The sequence below is a fragment of the Labeo rohita genome, chromosome 18 (assembly GCF_022985175.1).
Source record: "Labeo rohita strain BAU-BD-2019 chromosome 18, IGBB_LRoh.1.0, whole genome shotgun sequence".
NCBI classification, from domain to species: Eukaryota; Metazoa; Chordata; class Actinopteri; order Cypriniformes; family Cyprinidae; genus Labeo; species Labeo rohita.
In genome coordinates, this window is record NC_066886.1 from 14,307,729 (window position 1) to 14,331,604 (window position 23,876).

At 36.4% G+C, this 23,876-nt stretch overlaps 2 protein-coding genes across 2 annotated transcripts in view; both read right to left on the minus strand.

Moving 5' to 3' along the window:
* LOC127180493 (leukotriene B4 receptor 1) overlaps positions 1-17,226 on the minus strand; it is a 32,474-nt gene extending 15,248 nt beyond the window's left edge. The window contains exon 1 of the mRNA XM_051134576.1: positions 16,903-17,226. Within this exon, the coding sequence (XP_050990533.1) occupies positions 16,903-17,183 (281 nt within the window). The 5' untranslated portion in view covers positions 17,184-17,226. The remainder of the gene's footprint in view (positions 1-16,902) is intronic.
* A 2,879-nt stretch (positions 17,227-20,105) lies between these two features.
* LOC127180491 (leukotriene B4 receptor 1) lies at positions 20,106-21,573 on the minus strand. Its single transcript, XM_051134574.1, has one exon. The coding sequence runs from the start codon at positions 21,548-21,550 to the stop codon at positions 20,534-20,536; it is 1,017 nt and encodes a 338-aa protein (XP_050990531.1). The 5' UTR covers positions 21,551-21,573; the 3' UTR covers positions 20,106-20,533.
* Between the last annotated feature and the right edge of the window lie 2,303 nt (positions 21,574-23,876).

The window sequence follows — 23,876 nt, forward strand, 5'->3', positions numbered from 1 at the left end:
AACAACGTTGTTAGAAATGCTTTGGAAAACATTGATTTTTAATAGTGCAGTCAATATTTGCACATTAAAGCAGGCGATTAATTTTTCCAGTTTAACAGCGTTAAAAATATTTAATGCAATTAACCCCACTCACAACTGCAGCTTCTGTCTCTTTTTTCTTGTCAAGAAGTGCTTTTATTTAGTCGCAGAATGTCCGAGCACGAGAATGGTACAGGTGACAAGGCAGCTTCACTAGAACAACAGTGAACAGCGGTCAAATGAGATAATATGTGTGATTAGTCAATTTGTTTAATCAACCGACAGCACAAATTTTTACTTACAATTCTTTACAGCCCCGAGGTTGGTATATGCTTTTGGTGAAAGAAAAGTAATTTAAAACATAAGGCTGCAACAGAACAAAATGTGAAAAAAATGAAGCGGTATGAATACAAGAATTGCCCTGAGTGTTCTCATAGACTTCCATAACAGATTTTTATTTTTTTTCCAAACTGCAGGGACTGTAATACAGTCTCTATAGGTGTGTTCCATTCAACCATAGGTGGACTGGGAAGTTGACTTCAAGGGTATTCTGCCATCTTAAGTGAGATTGCAATCTGAAGGGAGCGAACATCAGTTTGAAGGCCAGTGTGAATAGCATAAGGAATAAGGGAGCATCGAGACATCACTTCAAAGGAAGTGGAGACGGAAAACTGTCATTGTGTACCATGTCACCAGTCAGTTCTACAAAAAATGGGGTAACGCTTTAGATTACAACCCGCAAAGAACTACGTAAGTAAACTGAATTTACGGTGTATGTTTCTGTAATTATAGTGTACCTATAAAGAACGTACATGTAGGTATAAGGGAACAATATGTTATATTTGGGTAATAAGGGGATTACAAACCAGATATTCAATCTGCGAAGAACTACATAAGTAAACTGAATTTACGGTGTACGTTTCTGTAATTATAGTGTACCTATTAAAGAACATACATGTAGGTATACGGGAACAATATGTTACGTTTTGGTAAAAGAGAGTAACAACCAGATATACAACCTGCAAAGAACTGCGTAAATAAACTAAAGTTACGGTGAATGTTTCGTATTTATATTGTACCTACGTGTAAGTATAAGGGAACAATAGGTTACGTTTGGGTAATAAGGGGGTAGCAAACAGATATCCTACAAATAATTTATAATAGATTAATTTAAAAAACTTAACAGGTACCTGTTCTATTAAATCGTAAGTTTGGTGTATCTATACGTAAGCTTTTTAAAATTACTGGGAAAATATACTCTTGTTCCATGTAGTTACAAGGTAAGTGTGCCCTCTGCGGGCTGTAAATTAAAGTGGCGATTGTTCCCCCCCTTGTTCAACGAAGTTACAGGGTAGGTTCAATACATATAACAACGCGACGTAAAATGTGGTTCTACAAAATGTACATTTATTTACATTTTTACAGACACTAAATGTACAATACTGACATATTTACATCATCTAAACATTTAACGTTTACTTAATATGAAACATTTAATTCTGTTCTGTGTGATTTCTGTTGCCAGCTCGTTTCCAAGAATAGGTCTACACAATGTTATCATGACTACACGTTAAACCCTTAAAATAAATAATATTTCTGCAATCGTTTAATCATTCATGTAATATTAACTTCGTTTGCCGTGGTGGAACACAAAGGCGGTTTCTCTAACATGCTGTGACTAACAATAGAACCATAAAATACACCGAACACGCATCATAATTACAAATTAAACAATTTTATTTGTGTGCTGTAACCCAGATCTTCAGAATCCATACGATTTGCGAGGACCAGAACCAAATTCAAGGCTTTGTCCGGCGATCTTCATCTCCATCTCTAGCAGCGAGTCCAGCAGCAACAGCCATAAACCCGTGCTAAAGTGCATTTTGCGACAGGAAAATCGGACGTTCATTGGCTCTCGCCTGCATTCGTCACAGATTACGACATACCGTGTTTTTGGTGAGATGTGTTGGAATGACGCGCGGGCGCCTTCGAGGAGTGGATCAAGACAATAATCTGGATAATATTTTCAACGATTAACAATTTAAATTCTGCTCTCATCCTACTGCACCTCAAACCTACTGTATTCCGCCAGAGAGGACTGCGGCTGCAAACGCATCGTTATTTGGATTACTTTTTTGTATGGCTGTTGACATTTTTGCAATAAATAAATGATTGTGATTGCACTTTCCTGTTTTTTATATTTTTATTACTGTTCAGTCATAGTTAACGTTAGGTTTAGAGGTAGAAGTGGGATTAGCGACTATAAAAAAATATTTTTAGATATATTTTCAGATTGTGTGTTTATGTATTGAACCTACCCTGTAACTTCGTTGAACAAGGGGGTAACAATCGCCACTTTAATTTACAGCCCGCAGAGGGCACACTTACCCTGTAACTACATGGAACAAGAGTATATTTTCCCAGTAATTTTAAAAAGCTTACGTATAGATACACCAAACTTACGATTTAATAGAACAGGTACCTGTTAAGTTTTTAAGTAATTCCATTATAAATTATTTGTATATCTGTTTGCTACCCCGTTATTACCCAAACGTAACATATTGCTCCCTTATACTTACACGTAGGTACAATATAAATACGAAACATACACTGTAACTTCAGTTTACTTGCGCAGTTCTTTGCAGGTTGCATATCTGGTTGTTACCCCCGAATTACCAACACGTAACATACCCTATTGTTCTCTTATACCTACACATACGTACGAATAGGTACACTATAATTACAGAAACGTACACCGTAAATTCAGTATACTTATATAGTTCTTTGCATGTTGCATATCTGGTTTGTTACTCCCTTACTACCCAAATTTAATTCCCTTATACCTACATGTACGTTCTTTATAGGTACACTATAATTGCAGAAACATACACCATAAATTCAGTTTACTTACGTAGTTCTTTGCGGGTTGTAATCTAAAGCGTTACCAAAAATGGATTTGTTTTAAAGAATATATTTTAATTGTGCTATATAAAAAAAGAGCGTGGAGAGAAATTGTGTTTATAAATCAGAGACCAAGCAAGAATCATTTGTTTGTGGAATGCTAAGAGCTTAAGGGCTCATTTTTCAGTATTATAATTACATGATAATTACATTATAAATAAAATTTAAGCCACCCTGGTGTGAAAATACATAATTAGGGATATAATTCCAAATCGACAAGGGATATTTTGAGAAGTGTTTCATCTGATTGACTTTAAAAGTACAATTTAGAATCTAGAAAATACCCTTTTTAACACCAAATCTATCAAGGCCCATGCTTCAGTTTAACTGAGCTACAGCATTACAATATAAAGTTCTGCATTACAAAAAAGGGACCAAACCTAAACCTTTTAAGACTAAGGAAAATAAAATAGTGTTTAAGAGTAGCAAATTCTTCGTAGAATGCCAGAAAAAAATATAACTTTGATCAGAAGTCAGATGGGAATAATCAAGAATATTCAAAACTAGTATAAGATAATTGTCAACGTGTCTATTCTTCATGACTGTGTTTGATCAATAATTGAATCTAGCACAGTTTTGATTCTTTCAGCAAAAAGCGCAGCAAGTAATTTATAGTTATTATTTAATAGACGTACATGGTCATCACTTATCAATAAATAATAGATCCTTCTTTGACCTCGGGGCATAAGAATGAGATAAGAAGTGATTAGACCTTGAATCATACTTGAGGGAAGCTGAGCATTGGAAATACTCTCAAATAAATATATTTAGTAAGAATATCGCCATCTGTTGCATTCTTGCAATCTTCATCTTGATGTTCTTTCTTGGTTTGTGGTTTGTCACATTTATTTCTCTTCCGGTTCTCTTCTCTTTACTTGACACCTGATGTAGCCCCTCTTGCAAACTTAAAATGCTTTTTTTCTTGCATCACATCCAGCATCACATTGCTTTTTTCTTTTCTTGCATCACATCCAGTTTAAACCAGATAATAAATGTGAATACCACTCTTGACTTGCTGAAATGATCAAATTATCAATTAAAACAGTTAGACCAGTGTTTCTCAATTTCAGTCCTCGCATACCACCACTCTGCCCATTTTGTATGCATCTCTTATCACTTCAAACGTTTGTTCTGTCAGACAGGTGTTGAATAGTGTTAGACTTTTTATGACTATTTTTCTTTTAACATTGTGAAGCTCACACACTGCCCATTTTTTCTACGTTTGGTCTTCATAGACATAATTTATATTATATAAATGAAAGAGGCACACTGTAACTCCAAACTCAATTGTGTATTTCAGATGCATCACATCCCACAACTTTATCATCTGCAGAGAAAAACTGACACGCAATTACACCAAAATATATACATAATAATGAACTGAGATATTTTACTGGAATTTGGTCTTCACTATTTTAGATTTTTTGTTTTACTACAGGCTAAAATATTATTATAAGACAGGCCAGACAGAGAGGTTGAAAACAATATTAATAAATAATATAGGCTATATATTTATATGAATATTAATTAAATAAATATACTAATATTAATTAAACAATAAACTATTATTAAACATTTATATAACACTATGAAGATCCTGCAGTATATAGCACTTTCAAAGCATGATTCTTTATAGAACCTTGTAAAAAGGTTTTGCTGTTGTACAAGCCAAAGAAATGGCTTGTATGTTTAGAATCATTTTTCTTAATAGTGCATGAAGTCTGAAAATAAATAATTCAATCATTAATTGTAAATTATCTCTTTCTGAAACATTTCATATTTCCTGAAGAGATGGCATAGAGAAAAGGATTCAGACAGCAGTTTAGCAAAGCCACAGCCTTGTTTGTATCACTGTATCTTTGGCGGAAGGACTTCAGTTGACAATGAACGTCTGGAAGAGATGTTTTAGTCAGAGTTGTGACTATATTGATCACATTGATAATGTGCACAGGAGTCCAAAACACAAAGAAAGCCACAACGATGCTAATCACAAGTCTCTTCTTGTAAGTCCCAACGTTTGTCCCCTGGTTTCTGGGTTTCTGGTCCTGTGGAGCTGTAGTTAAATTGGAGTTCTTGGCTTTTTGACTCAACCCTTTGTGCAACCAGAGATAACATGTCAACATTGTCAAAAATGGGATGACGAACCCCAACAGGATCTCAAAAAGCAAAACAGTCACTTTTACAGATTGGGACTTCATTGCCGTCCTCGTACATGTTTTCAATCCATCCTTGTCCAGTCCAAGTCCTTGAACAAAATATACTGGTAGGGTAAAAGCAAAGGCTAGAATCCAGATGGCAATCAGCTGAAGGCACCTGTGCCGTCTTTCCAGTCTCTGCAGTATCATCCTGTTAGTGACTCTTGACTTGATGACATTGTGATAACGGTGCACGCTCATGGATGTGACCGTCAGGACACCAACATACAGACTCCAGTGACCCAAAAAAATGCTGGATCTTTTTTCATTAGAAACTAAATGTATGAGCTATGACTTTCTGAAGGACAGGGGTTATTTTGACACCTCCCACATCTACACCAAAACCACAGCTGTGCACTCACGCCCCAAGAATAAGGAAGGATATCTGGACGTACCTGATGGTATCCCGGCGCATACTGGGCCACCAGTATCGAGATTGTAGGAGCGAGAGGGTCCGTTGGCTGCCGGGGTGTCCAGAGCCCAGAAACTGATGAGCTGCCCCCAGAAGGTCTTGACGTAGGGCTGGTGGAACAAAGATCTTGCCTTCTTGACATTCCGGTGGAGCAGCTTCCTGGAGAGTGGCGTTGTGGATGTCGTTGTTAATATCCCATATGATAGGGCTGACGATCAGGTTGGAGGGCAGGATAGGTTCAGGTTCTACAGGTTGATCGGTGGAGTGTAACCGTGACAAGGTATCGGCAGGGATGTTCTTGGAACCTGGTCTATAGGTGATCTTGAAGTTGAATCGTGTGAAAAACAGAGCCCATCTGGCTTGTCTGGGGTTCAGTCTCTTGGCCTCATGGATGTACTGCAGGTTTTTGTGATCAGTGATGATGGTGAAAGGATGTTTGGAACCCTCCAACCAATGACGCCACTCCTCCAAGGCTAGTTTGATGACCAAAAGTTCTCTATTACCCACGTCGTAATTCTGCTCCGCCGGTGACAGCTTTCGGGAATTGTAAGCACAGGGATGGAGGAGTGGAGGATCACTAACCGCTTGGGACAATACCGCACCCACTCCAGTGGTAGACGCGTCGAAGATCTTCTTGAGTTGGTGAAAGGCTTCGTGGGCAGAGGGGTTCCAGCAGAGTGTCTTAGGTTTACCCCTCAGGAGGGAGGTCAGCGGAGCCGTGATGGATAGTCCTTAATAAAACATCGGTAAAAGTTGAAGAATCCAAGGAAGCGCTGTAGTTCTTTGACTGTGAGAGGTTGAGGCCATTCTTGAATCGCTGAGACTTTCCCCTGGTCCATCTGCACACCCTCGGCCGAGATGATGTACCCTAGAAACTGTACGGAGGAGCGATGGAACTCACCTTTTTCCAGCTTGAGGTAGAGACTGTGATCACGGAGCTTGTGGAGGACCTGCTGGATGTGCTGGTGATGTTCGGCCAAGTTCCGGGAGTAGATTAGAATATCGTCGATGTAGACAATCACAAACCGATGGAGGAACTTCCGGAACACCTCGTTCATAAACGTTTGAAAGACGGACGGGCTGATGGAGAGGCCGTATGGCATGACCCGGTATTCATAGTGGCCGGTAGGTGTTATGAATGCCGTCTTCCATTCGTCCCCCGCACGAATACGAACGATTAAGTGCCTCCATGATGTATTCCTCCATCGCCTGGCGCTCCGGGATGGACAGAGGATATACTCGCCCCTTGGGGAGCTGGGCCCCCGGCAGCAAGTCGATGGCACAATCCCATGGCCGATGTGGTGGTAAAAGGGTGGCTGCTCGTTTGCTGAATACATCCTGGAATGCCATGTACTCAGCTGGGATTTCAGGAACAGAGGTTTGGTCAGGACTTTCGATTCGTGTAGATGACAGGATAACAGGATCGGAGGATGTATGGGGTATGTTTATCAAACAGTTGGTGTGGCAATGTTGACTCCAGCGAATGATGTCACATGGGTCCCAGCTGAGTTCTGGATGGTGCTGTTGGAGCCACGGGCGTCCCAGGATGATGCTGGCGGTGGAATCTTCCAGTACCAGAAACCTTACATCCTCATAGTGAAATAATCCAACTTGCAGTGTGATGAAAGGTGATGAATACCGTATCTTCCCACGCCCCAATGGCTTTCCCTGGATGGTCTTTACGGACAGGACTTGGGTATGTGGGCGACGAGTTAGTTGTAGTTGGTCTAAACAGTTTTGAGAGATGAAGTTACCAGAAGATCCTGAGTCTACCAGAGCAGAAACACAAAGGGATAAATTAGTAGTACAGGTAGCAGGGTGAGTGAAATAACTTCCACTTCTGTGGAAAGGGTACTCACCACGGGGTGTGGGGGTCTGATGGGACAGTTTCTGAGGCGATGACCGGGTTGTCCACAGTAGAGGCAGAGACCATTTGTGAGTCTTCGAGATCGTTCATCACGGGAAAGACGTGTAGAATCGATTTGCATAGGTTCTGGTACTGGGGAACAAGCAACCACCGAGGCGGGCTGAGGAGCGGTAATGGATGGCTGGCAGGCGGCGAGGTTCTGAGCTACACGGGTGGTTCTCTATAGAAAACTGAAAACTTCGGAGAAATGGTTAGTAAATTGTTCATACGAATGAATGATCGGGTTGTCGGCTTTCCATATAGCTTTCGCCCATTGTAGGGCTTTACCAGTGAGTAGTGAAATGAGCAAAGCGACCTTAGCATCCTCCGAAGTAAACAGTTGGGGTTGCATCTTGATGAACAGGTTGATTTGAATTGGAAAACCACTACACTCAGAGAGAGAACTCAACGCGCTGCAACTTGTGAAAACACATGCAAACAGAAAAAAACAACAACAAATTAAGAAAACATCTTCATCAGTTTGACAACACGGCTGCTCTCTTAAAACAGATGTGATAAAAACAACACAACCTGTGTTATATCTTAACACACCCGTGTGTCTAGTTAAGGACAACACATTTTGTGTTACTTTTAACTCAACCAGTGTGTTATTCTTCTTTACACATTCAGTGTGTTAAAATATTTAACACACTAAGGTGTCATTAATAACACAATTTGTGTCATAGATGTGCTATTTTTTACCAGTTACAATGAATGCAATACAAAACAACTTTTTTCTTTTAAATATATACATATTTATTAAAACTTCACTTCTGAATTTTCACAAAGGCAATATTCACATGTCATCTGAATTTCATAAAGACATTTTTAAACAATTTTATATCTTGGATTTACAAAAAGCTTTTCTTTGTTAGAAATCATGTGAAGTGGTTTTACATCAGCAGCATTGCTTAAATTAATGACTTTATATTCATTTGTTCTTTGGACAGCATATGCATACAAGTGTGGGTGAAAATACACTTGAGATAGAACTCTAAGAAAAACTAAAACCCTTTCTTTTTCACATTGTGGAACTATGTGTAAAACTTCACCAAAGAGACGCTCTTCTCTTAAGTCACGGTTTAAAACAATTACACAACCAGTTTGAAAAGTCTGACCGAACACATTAACAGAGTGAGAAACGAGAACAGTGCTACATGTGTCAAGTTCATAGCCAAAGTCTTTCATACCTTCAACAAAAAACATGCAAAACACAAGATGTCCTTACCAAGTATGGCATGTCTACAAATCGAGGATATTGTTCAAAAATCTCTTGCACTGTTGGGGACGTGTTTGCAATCCATAACCTGCGATTACTGTATGTTTTCTCCATGCCCAATTTGATGGTATTGAGGTTTTCTGGAGATGGTTTCACCCTTTTGATCACAGTCGTCCACTCCTGAGTGGAGTCCTCCTCCCCTTCAGCAGTTATATCCAAAGTAATAGACACTCCAGAGGAAGCACTGATTCGACTACGTTTGCGCTGGTATCGACGCTGATCATCATGAAGTTTCCTCTGTAGATTTCTAAGTCTCATCTCAATAAATCCACTGTGGGAGACTGGGTCATAGAAATGTTCCTGTATGATAGGGGAAGTATAACAATTGTAATTTTGTTTTAATTTCTTAAGAACCCATCATGTGTGACGAGCAAACAGCAGAATGGATGTACTTTTAGTGTTATTGTAAAATTAATATTGGTAATTAATTATATAAAAAAACCCTACATTTTCTAAATTTTACACTACAATTTTACACAATTTTCAGTTGTTGTGTAACCTGTTAACCAATTAACATACCACAATTACTATTCCAATTTGCATTCCAAAGTGAGCTTTGTGTGTTTAAGTAAGTACAACTTACAAATCCTTCATTCTCTTCTTCCATCTTGATCTTCAGAGAAGGAAACAGTGTTACCACACTTTCTGCCAACATCTGTTTCTCATCATTACAAGGGTAACTATAAGCAAAACAAAAAGAAAACATAGAAGAATTACCCAATTCAATTAAACTTGTATATAACACATCAAAAACAAAATACACGAATAAAATTCAGTGAATTTTCTCTACTGGTGATTAGCAGTTTTTTTCACAAGTTTTTTTCATAATTATGTTCAAATTATTAAAAGTAATCAGTGTGTATTCAAAGTATTTATCATCTTTATACATTGTTGTATTCAGAGTTGTTTTAGTTAAATTTCTCAACTGTAAAAACTTACAATCCACTTTGTTCCACCAACGCACTGACTCCTATCTTGACAAGGAGTTTTCTTGATGTCTCTGAAAGCATTCCTGAAGCTTCATAATCCTTCAATATACTTGGGCCTTTGCTTTCAATTAGTGCTTGCAGGGTGTCTACATCAATTCTGTTACGTTGATGCTGGAAATATAAAAAGTAAAAGTAGTTCTAAACAGTGGAGTTAATGATTCAGTTGCTCAAAGTCAGTCATGTATATTGTTCCAGAATGAATCAGAAATTTTAAATAAACTGGTTGAATGATTCTCTCACTCATAAGACAATCATTTATCACCATCTACTGGCAAAACATACAGATGTACAAGTGTACAAACTAACAGTCTCTCTGGAATGGAAAAACAAAGTCAAACAGAGTGATACAAATACTGAAAAGAGTGCTGTTATTTCAGCACTCAGTTATATATACAAACCTTCTGTTGACTACTTGGACCAGCTTCTCGTATGTTCTTTGGTGCAACCTTCCAAAAAAAAAATCTGTTAAAACATGGTCAAATATATAACTTGTATTAGTCATGTAAGTCCTCCATGAACATACATTCTGTTGATGACTTGGACCAGCTGCATCTACATCCAATTTTTCATCCTTAAAGGACAACAAATGAGATGAAAAGTACAATAATAAATATATGAAATAAAATGAAAGTGCATATACTCTATGTTTTGCACAATAAGTTTAATTGATAAAGTTGCCTGTTTCCACCACTGGTCTGAATGGCAAAAAACAGTGTCAATGGGCCAGATGGCTTGTTGATTTTTTTTTTTTTTTTTTTTAAATTGTGGTTATATGAAATCAGGATTACGTGATGGTGTAATACTATAGGTAAATACTGAAGCATTGGTGGATGATCATATAATATATACAAAGTTGAACATTCCCAAACTAGTAAAGTGTGTTTGTGACATGTTAGTATATGAGATTTAATTAACTACCATTATTTACTATGCCAATGGAAAAAGAAAGTGTAGAATAAAACTACACTGCCATTATCATTTGTAATTATATCATGCCACACCATCTTCAAGTTAGTGGAAATGCAACTTGAACCGTTTCTTACCATGCTCAAAATTGATGCATAACACACAGGTCAGTTATTATAGTTATATTACAGTATATTATAGTTATAAAAAGGGATATTACATACCAGAGCTTGTGATCCACTTCTCTTAACCAACTTGAAACTTGTCCAAGGTTCCACTTTCCACTTCCTCCATTTGAAGCTGCAAAAAGGCAAAGAAAAACACCGATCTGTTATATACATATACTGATTACACATACATTCATAATGTAAAATGTAGTTAACAAGCAGTGTTATAATGAATATTTATTACAAAAACAGCGAGCTAACAAAAGCTAGATAAACCTTCAAGATATAAACCTAAAGCAATATTTCGATCTCCAAAAAACCGGTCGTCTATTTCATTAAGAGTCTTGCGGTTCATATACAATATTACAATAATGCTCTCTCAAAATTTTCAATTACAATAACGCTAAAAACTGCCTCAAATAACTACAAAGACGAGAATAAAATAGCAAAAGCTACTATTTATTTCTTATTGATTGAAATTAATGGTGACTATCTCATATTTTCCACCGGAATCGGCGATACTCTAAAAGGATGTCATGAAAACAACACAGCCTGTGTTGTTCCTTAACACACCCGTGTGTCTAGTTAAGGACAACACATTTTGTGTCAATTATGTACACAAAATGACACAAAACGTGTGAAAATAGTCAACATAACACATACTTTTTGAGATAAAGATATATGCGAATGTCGAAGTCAATCAAATTTTAAACGTTACAGTAATAAATCATATTATTATTTAAAGACATTTAACAAGACAATTAAGTTAATAACGTTTCACCATTAAGTGTGTAATTCGTCAGATTAGTCTAATAATATCCAAAAGACCAATGAATTGTATGATCAGGATGTTAAAATAAACAAAAAACTCACCTTTTAGTTCACTGACAACACCTCTCTGACCAAAAGCCACTGAACAAATAATCAGGTCCAGATACTGAACATTTATTTTTCTATTGCCCTTATGCTATTTCATTTTGGACTGACTTTAAAATAGACATAACAAAGAAATTAAGCAAACCCTTTAATTTAGATTTTCATGATATTTTACTTTGTTTTCAAAACCCCTCTTCTTCTGATAAACAGGTTTATATTATAAATCTCTTAATTATCTTAGCAAAGTTTTATATTCACAAGTCAAAAGTAAGTCAGAAGAAACCATTATATACCACATTTTGTAACACTGCCCTTAAAATTTACCTTGAAACTGTAAGGATCCATCCACCAGCCCAAATGCGAAGTCCAGTGGCCTGGTTGAAGGTTTAATGCATGTTCGGTCTTTTAACAGCACTTCTGCAAATCCACTGAATTATCAGGATTTAGTTTCAATTTTATTCTAGCTCCATGTTTAGTCTGACACCAATTCCATGTGATCGTAAATTTAGGTGGTTTCTTTAATTTAAACTGATCACAAATACAGATTATGTGTCAATTTAGATATTTGATTATTCTGGAAATCCCATACTTTTAATTATTCGTTCATTAAGGACGTAATATTGCTTCGCAATTCACTTTGAACGCACGACACAAGCTCGCTAGTTCTGGACTTACTCAGAGGATGAGGGGTGGTTATAATACATTTTATGCAGACTGGATCCTGCAGTTCTTATCATAAAGTGTATTTTTTCTATAATCACGAGAACTACAACGTGTTAAGCCAGTGACAGTCAGTAACCGGAAGCCCTTAATGGTGTTCCCCATGGTCCAACCATTGGTACTTCGGTATGATCCATCCTGGACGCAAACTTTGTGGAAAATATCAGACTACACTTTAATCTACTAGAAATAATGATTTCCAGAAGAGATCAGATTGAATCAAATGTAACAATTTATTTTTCAGGTCAAATGTATCATGCCAATTACACAGTTAAACAATGAAAATCCAATTCAGAATTAAATTTAGTTCCAGTTCAGATAAATACCTAACATCAGTTGCTCAAAGATTAATCTAAGAGTAGAAGATGCATACCTGACTAAAGGGAGACACACAGCAGCATGTGAGTTCTAGTGCAGAGCTCCAGAGATTCACATACGCTTTGTGGGGATTCTGGCTACAGAAAAAACCCAAAATAGTGTTTTGTCATTTCGCTTATATACCCAGACCAGAACAAACAAATCTTCCAATCAGTCGTAAAAACGTAAAGACCTTTTGGTTTATTAGGCGATCTCACGACCCAGGGTCACACCTGGCTGGAGATTCTCACCCGACCCTAAGGGGAAAACAGGGGAGCAACATATTCACAAGATGTAACACAGGTAGTATATGGACATTCTTGGTCACTTTCAGTGGAATCTTTTGGGGGAACATTGTGAGATGCAGGAGGGGAGAGGAGAGGGAGGAAGGGGGTCATAAATGAGCAAGGGGGGGTGGTGTTGTTTGCCCTCTTTGAAGATCTCTTCTCCAAATTAGTTTTATTGTTTTGTTGCATGGCATCTGTTTTGTCGGAGTTCCTGGACTTTAAATTCGTGAGGAAATAATTTCACATCTTACAAAACCCTCTCTAATATGAGATCTCAAAATAAGAAGCTCATAAAAACAAAACAAATTTTAAAGCTTTTCAAATATATATAACTGCTCTGGAATTTCCTTTTTTTTGTTTGTTTTTCTTTTGGTATGTTTGTGTTCATTTTGTGTGTTTTCTCTTTCTGCTGTTATTTATGTATTTATTTTTTTTGCAGTTGAATTTGCAATTTGAAATGTGCAATGTTGCCTTGTTTTTTTTGTTTGATGATGAAACTGAATAAATAATAATAATAATCAGGTCCCAGCTGGGTTCGTCACTTTTTGAGGTCCCCCTGAAACATTTCCGTTGTGGTCCATGCTATTTGCAGGGCGTTCCTGTTTTTGCAGCGCGTTTGTGTGTTTGCAGTGCGTTTCTGTGTTTGGTTGTGTTGTGAGAATTTGCAGCATGTTTTCGTATTTGTGTTTGCGTTGCGAGGATTTTTCGCCTGTGTTGTCAAACTGATGAAAATGTTTTCTTAATTTGTTGTCATTTTTTTCTGTTTGCATGTGTTTTCTTAATTTGCAGCATGTTGAGCTCTCTCGGCCACCGTACTGATCTCGCCAAGATTGCTAACTATAACGTTGAACGTAGTTTTAAATATTGTCATAAATTTAATAGAATTGCAGAGTCCACACCACAACTACAATAATAAGGGTACAGAGGAACAACATTGTTGGAAATACTATGAAAACACTGATTTTCAATAGTGCAGTCAAAATTTGCACATTAACACAGGTAATTCATTTTTCCAGTTTAACAGTGTTAAAAATATTTAACGCAGTTAATGCAGGGTCTTGACAGGAAGTGCATTTATTTAGTCACAGAATATTCTTACGACCACATCAAACAGGAGAATTTTCAGACGTACACTCCAATGCAGTGCCAGGCACTATTCAAATGAGTGCAGAATGGTACAGGTGTCAAGGCAGCTTCAGTAGAACAAAAGTGAACTGTGGTCAAATAAGATGTTGTCAGGCCATATGTCAGTAAAAATGAATTTACCTGTCCTGTCAGCCGTTACACTGTGCTCGTAGCATGCACACTTCAATTGCATGCAGAAATACAGCGATGTGTGCTGTAGCCTGTATCATTTCATATTAAAGTGCGAATGAAACTACGAGCATGCATGTCAGATTTGTTATTTGTTGTTGTCATGCTCAGCAGCGGCAGCTCTTAAAGTAATAGCAGCCAAATAACCAAATAACCCAGCTACTGTGATGTCTATTAATGAAAGAAAAAAATAAAATCAAAAACTTTTGTAGCTATAAGGTATCCCGCCACTTTTTAAATAAAATTGTGTTTAAGAATATCAAATGCTTTGTAGAAATTCACAAATAAAATATAATTTGATCAGAAATCAGATGGAAATAATCAAGAATTTCCAAAACTAGTCTAATATTATTGCCAATGTGTCTATTCTTCATGGACCCTGTTTGCGTTTGATCAGCACATTTTAATTCTTTCAGCAAAAACCACAGTGAGTATTTTATAACCATTATTTAAAAGACAAACCGCAATATAGACTAGTATCTGTAAATATTACGCCGCAAAAATATCATTTAAATGTGAATCCTGCATGTTCTGCGTGTCTCTGTTTTAATGAATGGAGCAGACCAGCGGTTTTGTTTACTACACACACTGAAGCGGCTGTCCTCTCACTAAATGAGGACATAAATACATGAACAATATCTGCTGAGAGTCACTTCATGAGCATGTGACCGTTCCTTTTGAGGAAAACTAGCGTTATATCATATACACACAGAAATGTAAAGACACGGCAACCCGTCAAAATAAAAGTCCGGTTTAACTTGAAGACATTGTGCAGTAAGACTGGCGCCATCTGCTGGGCAAAAGTCTTATAAAACTCTGCTATTACTCCATCTGTTCCAGGGGATTTATTATTTTTTAAATGATTAGTGGAATCCAACATTTATTTAAAAGTTATGGGTTTGTCACAAAAAATCTTATTTTCTGATAATACATTCTTAGAATCTTTACAAGATGAAAAATGAGGATGATAATTGTTCTGTGTAATTTGAAGTGTATAACTTACCGTAAAACATAGAGCAGTATTTGGAAATTAATTTAGAGTCAGAGGTAACCGTATCATTAATATTAAGTTGATATATAGCCTATTATTGTGATTTGCACAAAGTTTTTCCAATCGGAAGAAATAAGACACTTAAAAAATGTTATGGGTCTGGCTTCTGGTCTTATCCGTGTCCAGCTATTTTTAGCTGCACAAAACAGTTGGTGGACTAGAATTGAGAACCACTGTTCTAGACTGTTACCAAAGATCAAGGCCATTAAATAAAATGTGATGCAATTATGTACAGCGTTGATACTTACAACAGTCTATTCATGTTAATAAGACCTTATTCCTGTATAAAATGCAATCAGACAGGTGTTGAATAGTGTTAGACTTTTATGACTTTTTATTTTTCTTTTAACACTGTCCATTTTTTTCTACTTTTGGTCTTTATAAACATAATCAATTTTATATAAATGAAAGAGACACACTGTAACTCTGAATTTGGTCTTCATTACTATTTCCTGATTCTACTTTTTGTTTTACCACAGGGCACAAGATATTATGAGACAAGGCAGATAGAGAGATTAAAAACAATATTAATAAAACAAACAATTATGAAAAGGTTGAAAACACTATGAAAACACTGTGAAGGTCCTGCAGTATATAGCACTTTCAAAGCATTGTTATTTATGTAACCTTATAAAAAGGGTTCTGCTATTGTTACAAGCCATAGAATCCTAATTTACTGTTTAGAATCATTTTTCATAATAGTGCATGAAGTCTGTCAAGCATATATTTAACTAAAAATAACTCATTCAATCATAAATTGGTAATTATCTTATTCTGAAACATTTCATAAGATTTCCTGAAGATGTGGCATAGAGAAAAGGATTCAGACAGCAGTTTAGCAAAGCCAGAGTCTTACTTGTATCACTGTACACTCGACGGAAGGACTTTAGTTGACAGTGAACATCTGGATGAGATGTTTTAGTCAGAGTAGTGACTATATCAATCACATTGATAATGTGCACAGGAGTCCAAAACACAAAGAAAGCCACAACAATGCTGATCACAAGTCTCTTCTTGTAAGTCCTAACGTTTGTCCCCTGGTTTCTGGGTTCCTGATCCTGTGGAGCTGTAGTTACACCTGAGTTCTTGGCTTTTTGACTCAACCCTTTGTGCAACCAGAGATAACATGTCAACATTGTCAAAAATGGGATGATGAACCCCAACAGGATCTCAAAAAGCAAAACAGTCACTTCTACGGACTGTGACTCCATTGTCGTCCTCGTACATGTTTGCAATCCATCCTTGTCTTTGAGTCCTTGAACAAAATATATTGGTAGGGCAAAAGCAAAGGCTAGAATCCAGATGCCAGTCAGCTGAAGGTGCCTGTGCCGTCTTTCTAGTCTCTGCAGTATCATCCTGTTAGTGACTCTTGACTTGATGACATTGTGATAACGGTGCACGCTCATGGATGTGACCGTCAGGACACCAACATACAGACTCCAGTGACCCAAAAAAAACAGGAACTTACAAGACCAAAGTCCGAGTTTCCATCCAAACAGTATTCCATACAGCACAAAAGGAGCCAAGCACAGGGTCAAAGCATCAGACACCGCAAGGTTAAGCATTAGTTTTAAGGTGAAGCTCAGATTTCTGTTCCACTCACGAGCAATGCTGATGATCACCGCAATGTTGCTTGGCAAACCAACCAAACAGCACAAACCCAGAACTACAGCAGGAGTGATCCTCTCTGAACCCACAGCAGTGCTGTTAGATGTTGAATTGGAGCATGATCTTAGCTCCATCATCAAATATTGTTGTTAAGAGAATGCAAAACCTTCCTTCATTAGAAACAAAATAAATGAGCTATGACTGTTTGAAGAACAGGGGCTATGTTGACACCTCCCACATCTAAACCAAAACCACAGCTTTGCACTCACTTCCCAAGTACAAGGAAGACATTAAAGCTCCCTTCTGATTAGATATATAATGCATTTACATCTACACACCTGATAAGCTGTTTGTCCACACCCAGACACAACACAGCTACAGGATGCAACAAAATTATTGACTAATCACATTTAATCAAAAGAGTGTGACGGAAGGCTTTCTCTTCCTCTGTAAGTGCAACACTCTGAGATAAACATCAATTGTCTCTTTCATTTCCACTGTGAGGTGAAATTTTGAGGGATACCACGTCCACATTCACATGTCCACTTTCTCATGCAGTGCATATAAAAACACCTTTCAGAACAAAGAGTACAGTATACTAACAATACACCGACAGTAAGACAAAACAGCTTTCTTTTGATACGAATTGAAATCTCACCTTTCAAATTGTGTCATTTTTAGTTGGAAAAAGTGTAACTCTTTAGAGATTTCCTACTTGCTGAAGCGCACAGGTAAATAATGGGTTTATGTGAAGATTGTTTTAATTTCACTTAAATTAGTTGTTTTTTTAAAGATGAATAAATGTTCAAATGGATAGCTCTTAACTATACTGTAATGTTGAATGTCTATAGTCAATGGTTAAATATTAGGAAAAATAAATATTTCCTAGAGACATCAGTATTATCGGTATCAGTGATACTCACCTTCAGTCATTAAAAATGTTTAACAAATATTAAAAATATACTGTATTTGTGATGTTTCTGCATTCATTTAAAGATTGAATGTGAAATTATTGCAAATTAAAAGTATATTTAAAATCTTCAATGTTAGGTGTGATTAGTCACAATTAATCGTGATTAATTTCAGAAAATATATGTGATTTAAAAAAAAAAATTCTAATCAACTGACAGCACTAATTTTTAACGATAATTTACAATTCTTTACAGCCCCCAAGGTTGGTATATGCTTTTGTGAAAAAAATAATTTAAAGTAGTAATTTAAAACATAAGAAGAAAAAAAGAAGGGGTATGAATACTTTCACAACGCAGTGTATAGTCTAATCAGTGTCAAGTCACAATATGTGGAGTCCTGGCGATTTCACCCTGGCCGAGAATTGCCCTGAGTGTTCTCATAGACTTCCATATGATAGTTTTTTTTTTTCCAGACTGCAGGGACTGTAATACAGTCTCTATAGGTGTGTTCCATTTGACCATAGGTGGACTGGGAAGTTGACTTCAAGGGTATTCTGCCATCTTAAGTGAGATTGCAATCTGAAAGGAGCGAACATGTTCAGTTTGAAGGCCACTGCGAATAGCATAGGAAATAAGAGAACATCAATACATCACTTCAAAGGAAGTAGAGAGGGAAAATCTTTGTCATTGCGCACCACATCACCAGTCAGTTCTAAAAAAATGGATTTGTTTTATAGAGTATATTTTGATTGTACAATATAAAAAAGAGTGTGGAGAGAAATTGTGCTTGTAAATCAGAGACCAAGTAAGAATCATTTGTTTGTGAAAGGTCGAGAGTTTAACAGGTCATTTTTCACTATTATAATTACATGATAATTACATTATAAAGAAATCAAATTTAAGCCACCCTGCTGTGAAAATACATAAATAGGGATATAATTCCAAATCGATGAGGGACATTTTAAGAAGTGTTTCATCCGATGGGCTAAAAGTGTAATTTAAAATCTTAAAATGGCAGGTGTAAATGGGTATGTGTCTCCATTGTCCACTTGTGATCCGATCGACCAAAACCAAGTGCAAACAGGGCCCTAGTTGAAGTCCCATGCTTTAATTGAGCTATTAGCATTACAATATAAAGTTCTGCATTACAAAAAAGGGACCAAAACCAAACCTTTTAGGACTAAAGAAAATAAAATTGTTTAAGAGTATCAAATGCTTTGTAGAAATATAGAAATAAAATATAATTTAATCAGAAGTCAGATGGGAATAATCAAGAATATCCAAAACTAGTCTAACATTATTGGCAATGTCGATTCTTCATGAACTCTGTTTGCGCTTGATCAGCACATTTTAATTCTTTCAGCCAAAACTGCAGCAAGTATTTTATAATCATTATTTAATAGACATATTGGTCGCCAATTATCAATACATAACAGATTCTTCCTTTACTTTGGGGTAAGTGTAATAAGACCTTGATTCATACTTGATGGAAGCTGACCATTGGAAATACTCTTATTAAATATATGCAGTGAGACTGGCGCCATCTGCTGGGCGAAAGGCTTATAAAACTCTGCTATTACTCCATTTGTTCCAGGGGGTTTATTATTTTTTAAATAGTTAATGGAATACAACATTTATAACTTACTGTAAAACATATTAGCAATATTTGGAAATTAATTTAGAGTCAGAGGTAACCGTATCATTAATATTAATTTGATATATAGCCCATTATTGCGATTTGCGCAGTTTTTCCATTTGGAAGAAATAAGACACTTATATCCACCTTATTTTGCCGTAAGACCGGGCACAGCCATGTATATAATATGGGTCTGGCTTCTGGTCTTATCCGTGTCCAATGGTTTTTAGCTGCACAAAACAGTTTGTGGACTAGAATTGAGAACCACTGTTCTAGACTGTTACCAAAGATCAAGGCCATTAAATAAAATGTGATGCAATTATGTACAGCATTGATACTTACAACAGTCTATTCATGTTAAGACCTTATTTCTGTATAAAATGCAATCAGACAGGTGTTGATTAGTGTTAGACTTTTTATTTTTCTTTTAACACTGTCCATTTTTTTCTACTTTTGGTCTTTATAAACATAATCGATTTTATATAAATGAAAGAGACACACTGTAACTTCAAAGTCAATTGTGTATTTCAGATGCATCACATCCCACAACTTCATCATCTGCAGAGAGAAACTGACACTCAGTTACACCAAAATATATACATAATAATAGACTTCACTAATGGTCTTCACTTCTATTTCCTGTTTCTACTTTTTGTTTTACCACAGGCCACAAGATATTATGAGACAAGGCAGATAAAGAGATTAAAAACAATATTAATAAAATAAACTATTATGAAAAGATTATATAACACTGTGAAGGTCCTGCAGTATATAGCACTTTAAAAGGATTGTTGTTTATGTAACCTTATAAAAAGGGTTCTGCTATTGTTACAAGCCAAAGAATCCTAATTTACTGTTTAGAATCATTTTTCATAATAGTGCAAAAGTCTTTCAAGCATATATTTAACTGAAAATAAATCATTCAACCAGAAATTGTGAATTATCTCTTCCTGAAACATTTCATAAGATTTCCTGAAGACATGGCATAGAGAAAAGGATTCAGACAGCAGTTTAGCAAAGCCAGAGTCTTACTTGTATCACTGTACACTCGACGGAAGGACTTCAGTTGACTATGAACATCTGGATGAGATGTTTCAGTCAGAATAGTGACTATATCAATCACATTGATAATGTGCACAGGAGTCCAAAACACAAAGAAAGCCACAACAATGCGGATCACAAGCCTCTTCTTGTAAGTCCTAACTTTTGTCCCCTGGTTTCTGGGTTCCTGGTCCTGTGGAGCTGTAGTTACACCTGAGTTCTTGGCTTTTTGACTCAACCCTTTGTGCAACCAGAGATAACATGTCAACATTGTCAAAAATGGGATGATGAACCCCAACAGGATCTCAAAAAGCAAAACAGTCACTTTTACAGATTGGGACTTCATTACCGTCCTCGTACATGTTTTCAATCCATCCTTGTCCGATCCAAGTCCTTGAACAAAATATATTGGTAGGGCAAAAGCAAAGGCTAGAATCCAGATGGCAATCAGCTGAAGGCACCTGTGCCGTCTTTCCAGTCTCTGCAGTATCATCCTGTTAGTGACTCTTGACTTGATGACATTGTGATAACGGTGCACGCTCATGGATGTGACCGTCAGGACACCAACATACAGACTCCAGTACATTAAAAAATACAAGAACTTACAAGACCAAAGTCCGAGATTCCATCCAAACAGTATTCCATACAGCACAAAAGAAACCAAGCACAGGGTCAAAGCATCAGACACTGCAAGGTTAATCATTAGTTTTAAGGTGAAGCTCAGATTTCTGTTCCACTCACGAGCAATGCTGATGATCACCGCGATGTTGCATGGCAAACCAACCAAACAGCACAAACCCAGAACTACAGCAGGAGCGATCCTCTCTGAACCCATAGCAGTGCTGTTGGATGTTGAATTAAATTTTAGCTCCATCATCAAATGTTGGTGTCTGGAAAATGCAAAACCTTCCTTCATTAGAAACAAAATATATGAGCTGACTGTTTGAAGATGTTGAAATCTATGTTGACACCTCCTACGTCTAAACTGAAACCACAGCTTTGCTCTTACTTCCCAAAAATGAGGAAGAGATTAAAGCGCCCGTCTGACTAGATATATAATGCATTTACATAAACCATGTAACAAGATGTGATGAGATACTACTGATAAACAATTTGTCCACACCAGACACAACACAGCTACAGGACGCAACAAAAATATTGACTAATCGCATCCAATCAAAAAAGCTTGATGGAAAACTTTCTCCTCCTCTGTAAGTGCAACTATCTGAGATATATTGAAATATTCAAGGCTACCACATGACCACATTTACGTGTCCATTTTCTTATGCAGTGCTTAAAAATACCTTGCAGAGCAAAGAGTACAGTAATTGAAGACTTCAAATATTAAATTCAATCGGAAACTTGGTGGACAGCTTTAGAGAATTTGATGTTTCACAATTCAGAGAGATAGAATCTGTACTTGCATGCCTGTAATAGCTGCCTGAGAGGTGCTTCAAAGATGGAAATGACTTGCATTACAGGGACTTTGGTTTGAATGAAAGAGAGAACAAGTCAACAGTGTGATATGTATGGCAGATGAAAATAACGCCTGTTTGCACATTTTTATTGATGCTGAAACGTACAGTTTGGATGTATTTTAATGTTTAAAACATAAAAATCTTTTATATCAAGTTTGGCACATTTGCAGAAAATAGTTTGCTTCCACTCTAAACAAGGCAGATAAAGTATTAAAATATCAAATATCAAAATCAGTTAAGTAACAAGCTAAATAAATCAACTCAAACCAGCATTTGTACATTTGTATCGCCAGACATTTGTATTGTCCAGTCGTCCTTTTGCAGGATATCTGTTGAGCTCAGTCCTGAGGCATCAGTTGTGTTGATGGGCCATCTTGCAATTCTTCTTGATGTTCATTCTTGGTTTATGGTTTTCACACATCTATTTCTCTTCCAGTTCTCTTCTCTTTTATTGACTCCTGATACAACACTCTTTCAAACTGAGAACAGTTACCTCATGTATTTTTTCTTGCCTCTTATGTATGGCCATCTCATTACTCTATAGATGTTCTTGAGTAGAAATAGAAATGTCCTTTTTGTTTATATCCTTTGATATTAACAATTAATCAATGCATGAATAGTTACTAAGATTCTTGGTAGACCATGTAAATCCTGGATCATCAGGAAATTTTTGCCTCTGAATATTAACTAGTCCATATCTATCCATATCTTTGTGGTTGATGAGGACTCTCTACCAGAGGGCCAGCTATCAGTTTGACTGAGTAATATTAAAATCTGCGCACTAGGAAATCTAGTCAATCAGTGTTTAATTCTTGCAATCTTCTTATATTGATGGTTTTTTTATTGGTTTTCACACATTTATTTCTCTTTCGGTTCTCTTTTCTTTTGTTGACCGCTGATTTAGCCACTCTTGCAAACTGAAAACAATTACCTCATGCTTTTTTTCTCATAAGTCTAATTTATAGATGTTCTTAGTTTTAATATGCCATTTCCTTGCAGACATATCCAGTTTAACAGTGGACATCACAGGATATTCTGCCATGATTCTAGTTTGAAGGGAGCATATTCACCTTATTTTTTGCTGGCCATTTTGCGTGGCCATTTGTAAATTTTATGGGTCTAGCTTCTGGTCTCATCCGCATCCAGCTATTTTTAGCTGCACAAAACAGTTTGTGGCCTGGATTCTAGTCTGTCACCAAATATCAAGTCCATCAAACAAAATGTGATGTGATTATATACAATGTTGACACTTACAACAGTCTATTCATGTTAATAAGTAAGATCGTATTCATGTATAAAATGCAATCAGACAGGTGTTGTATAGTGTTACATTTTTTATGACTTTTTTTTAACACTGTCCATTTTTTCATCTTTTGCTCTTTATAAACATAATCAATTTTATAGAAATGAAAGAGACACACTGTAACTCCAAACTCATTTGTGTATTTCAGATGTGTCACATCCCACAACCTCATCATCTGCAGAGAGAAACTGACACTCAGTTACACCAAAATATATTTTAATAACATAATAATGGACTGAGATATTTTACTGGAATTTGGTCTTCATCACTATTTCCTGTTTCTATTTTTTGTTTTACTACAGGCAACAAGATATTATGAGAAAAGGCAGATGAAGAAATTAAAAACAATATTAATAAAATAAATAAAATAAACTATTTTGAAAATGATTTATAACACTATGAATGTCCTGCAGTATATAGCACTTTCAAAGCATTGTTGTTAATGGGACCTTATAAAAAGG

Bases quoted from the DNA above. Each gene is read 5' to 3' on its own strand.
- LOC127180491 (XM_051134574.1), bottom strand. From the start codon at position 21,550: ATGAAGGAAGGTTTTGCATTTTCCAGACACCAACATTTGATGATGGAG.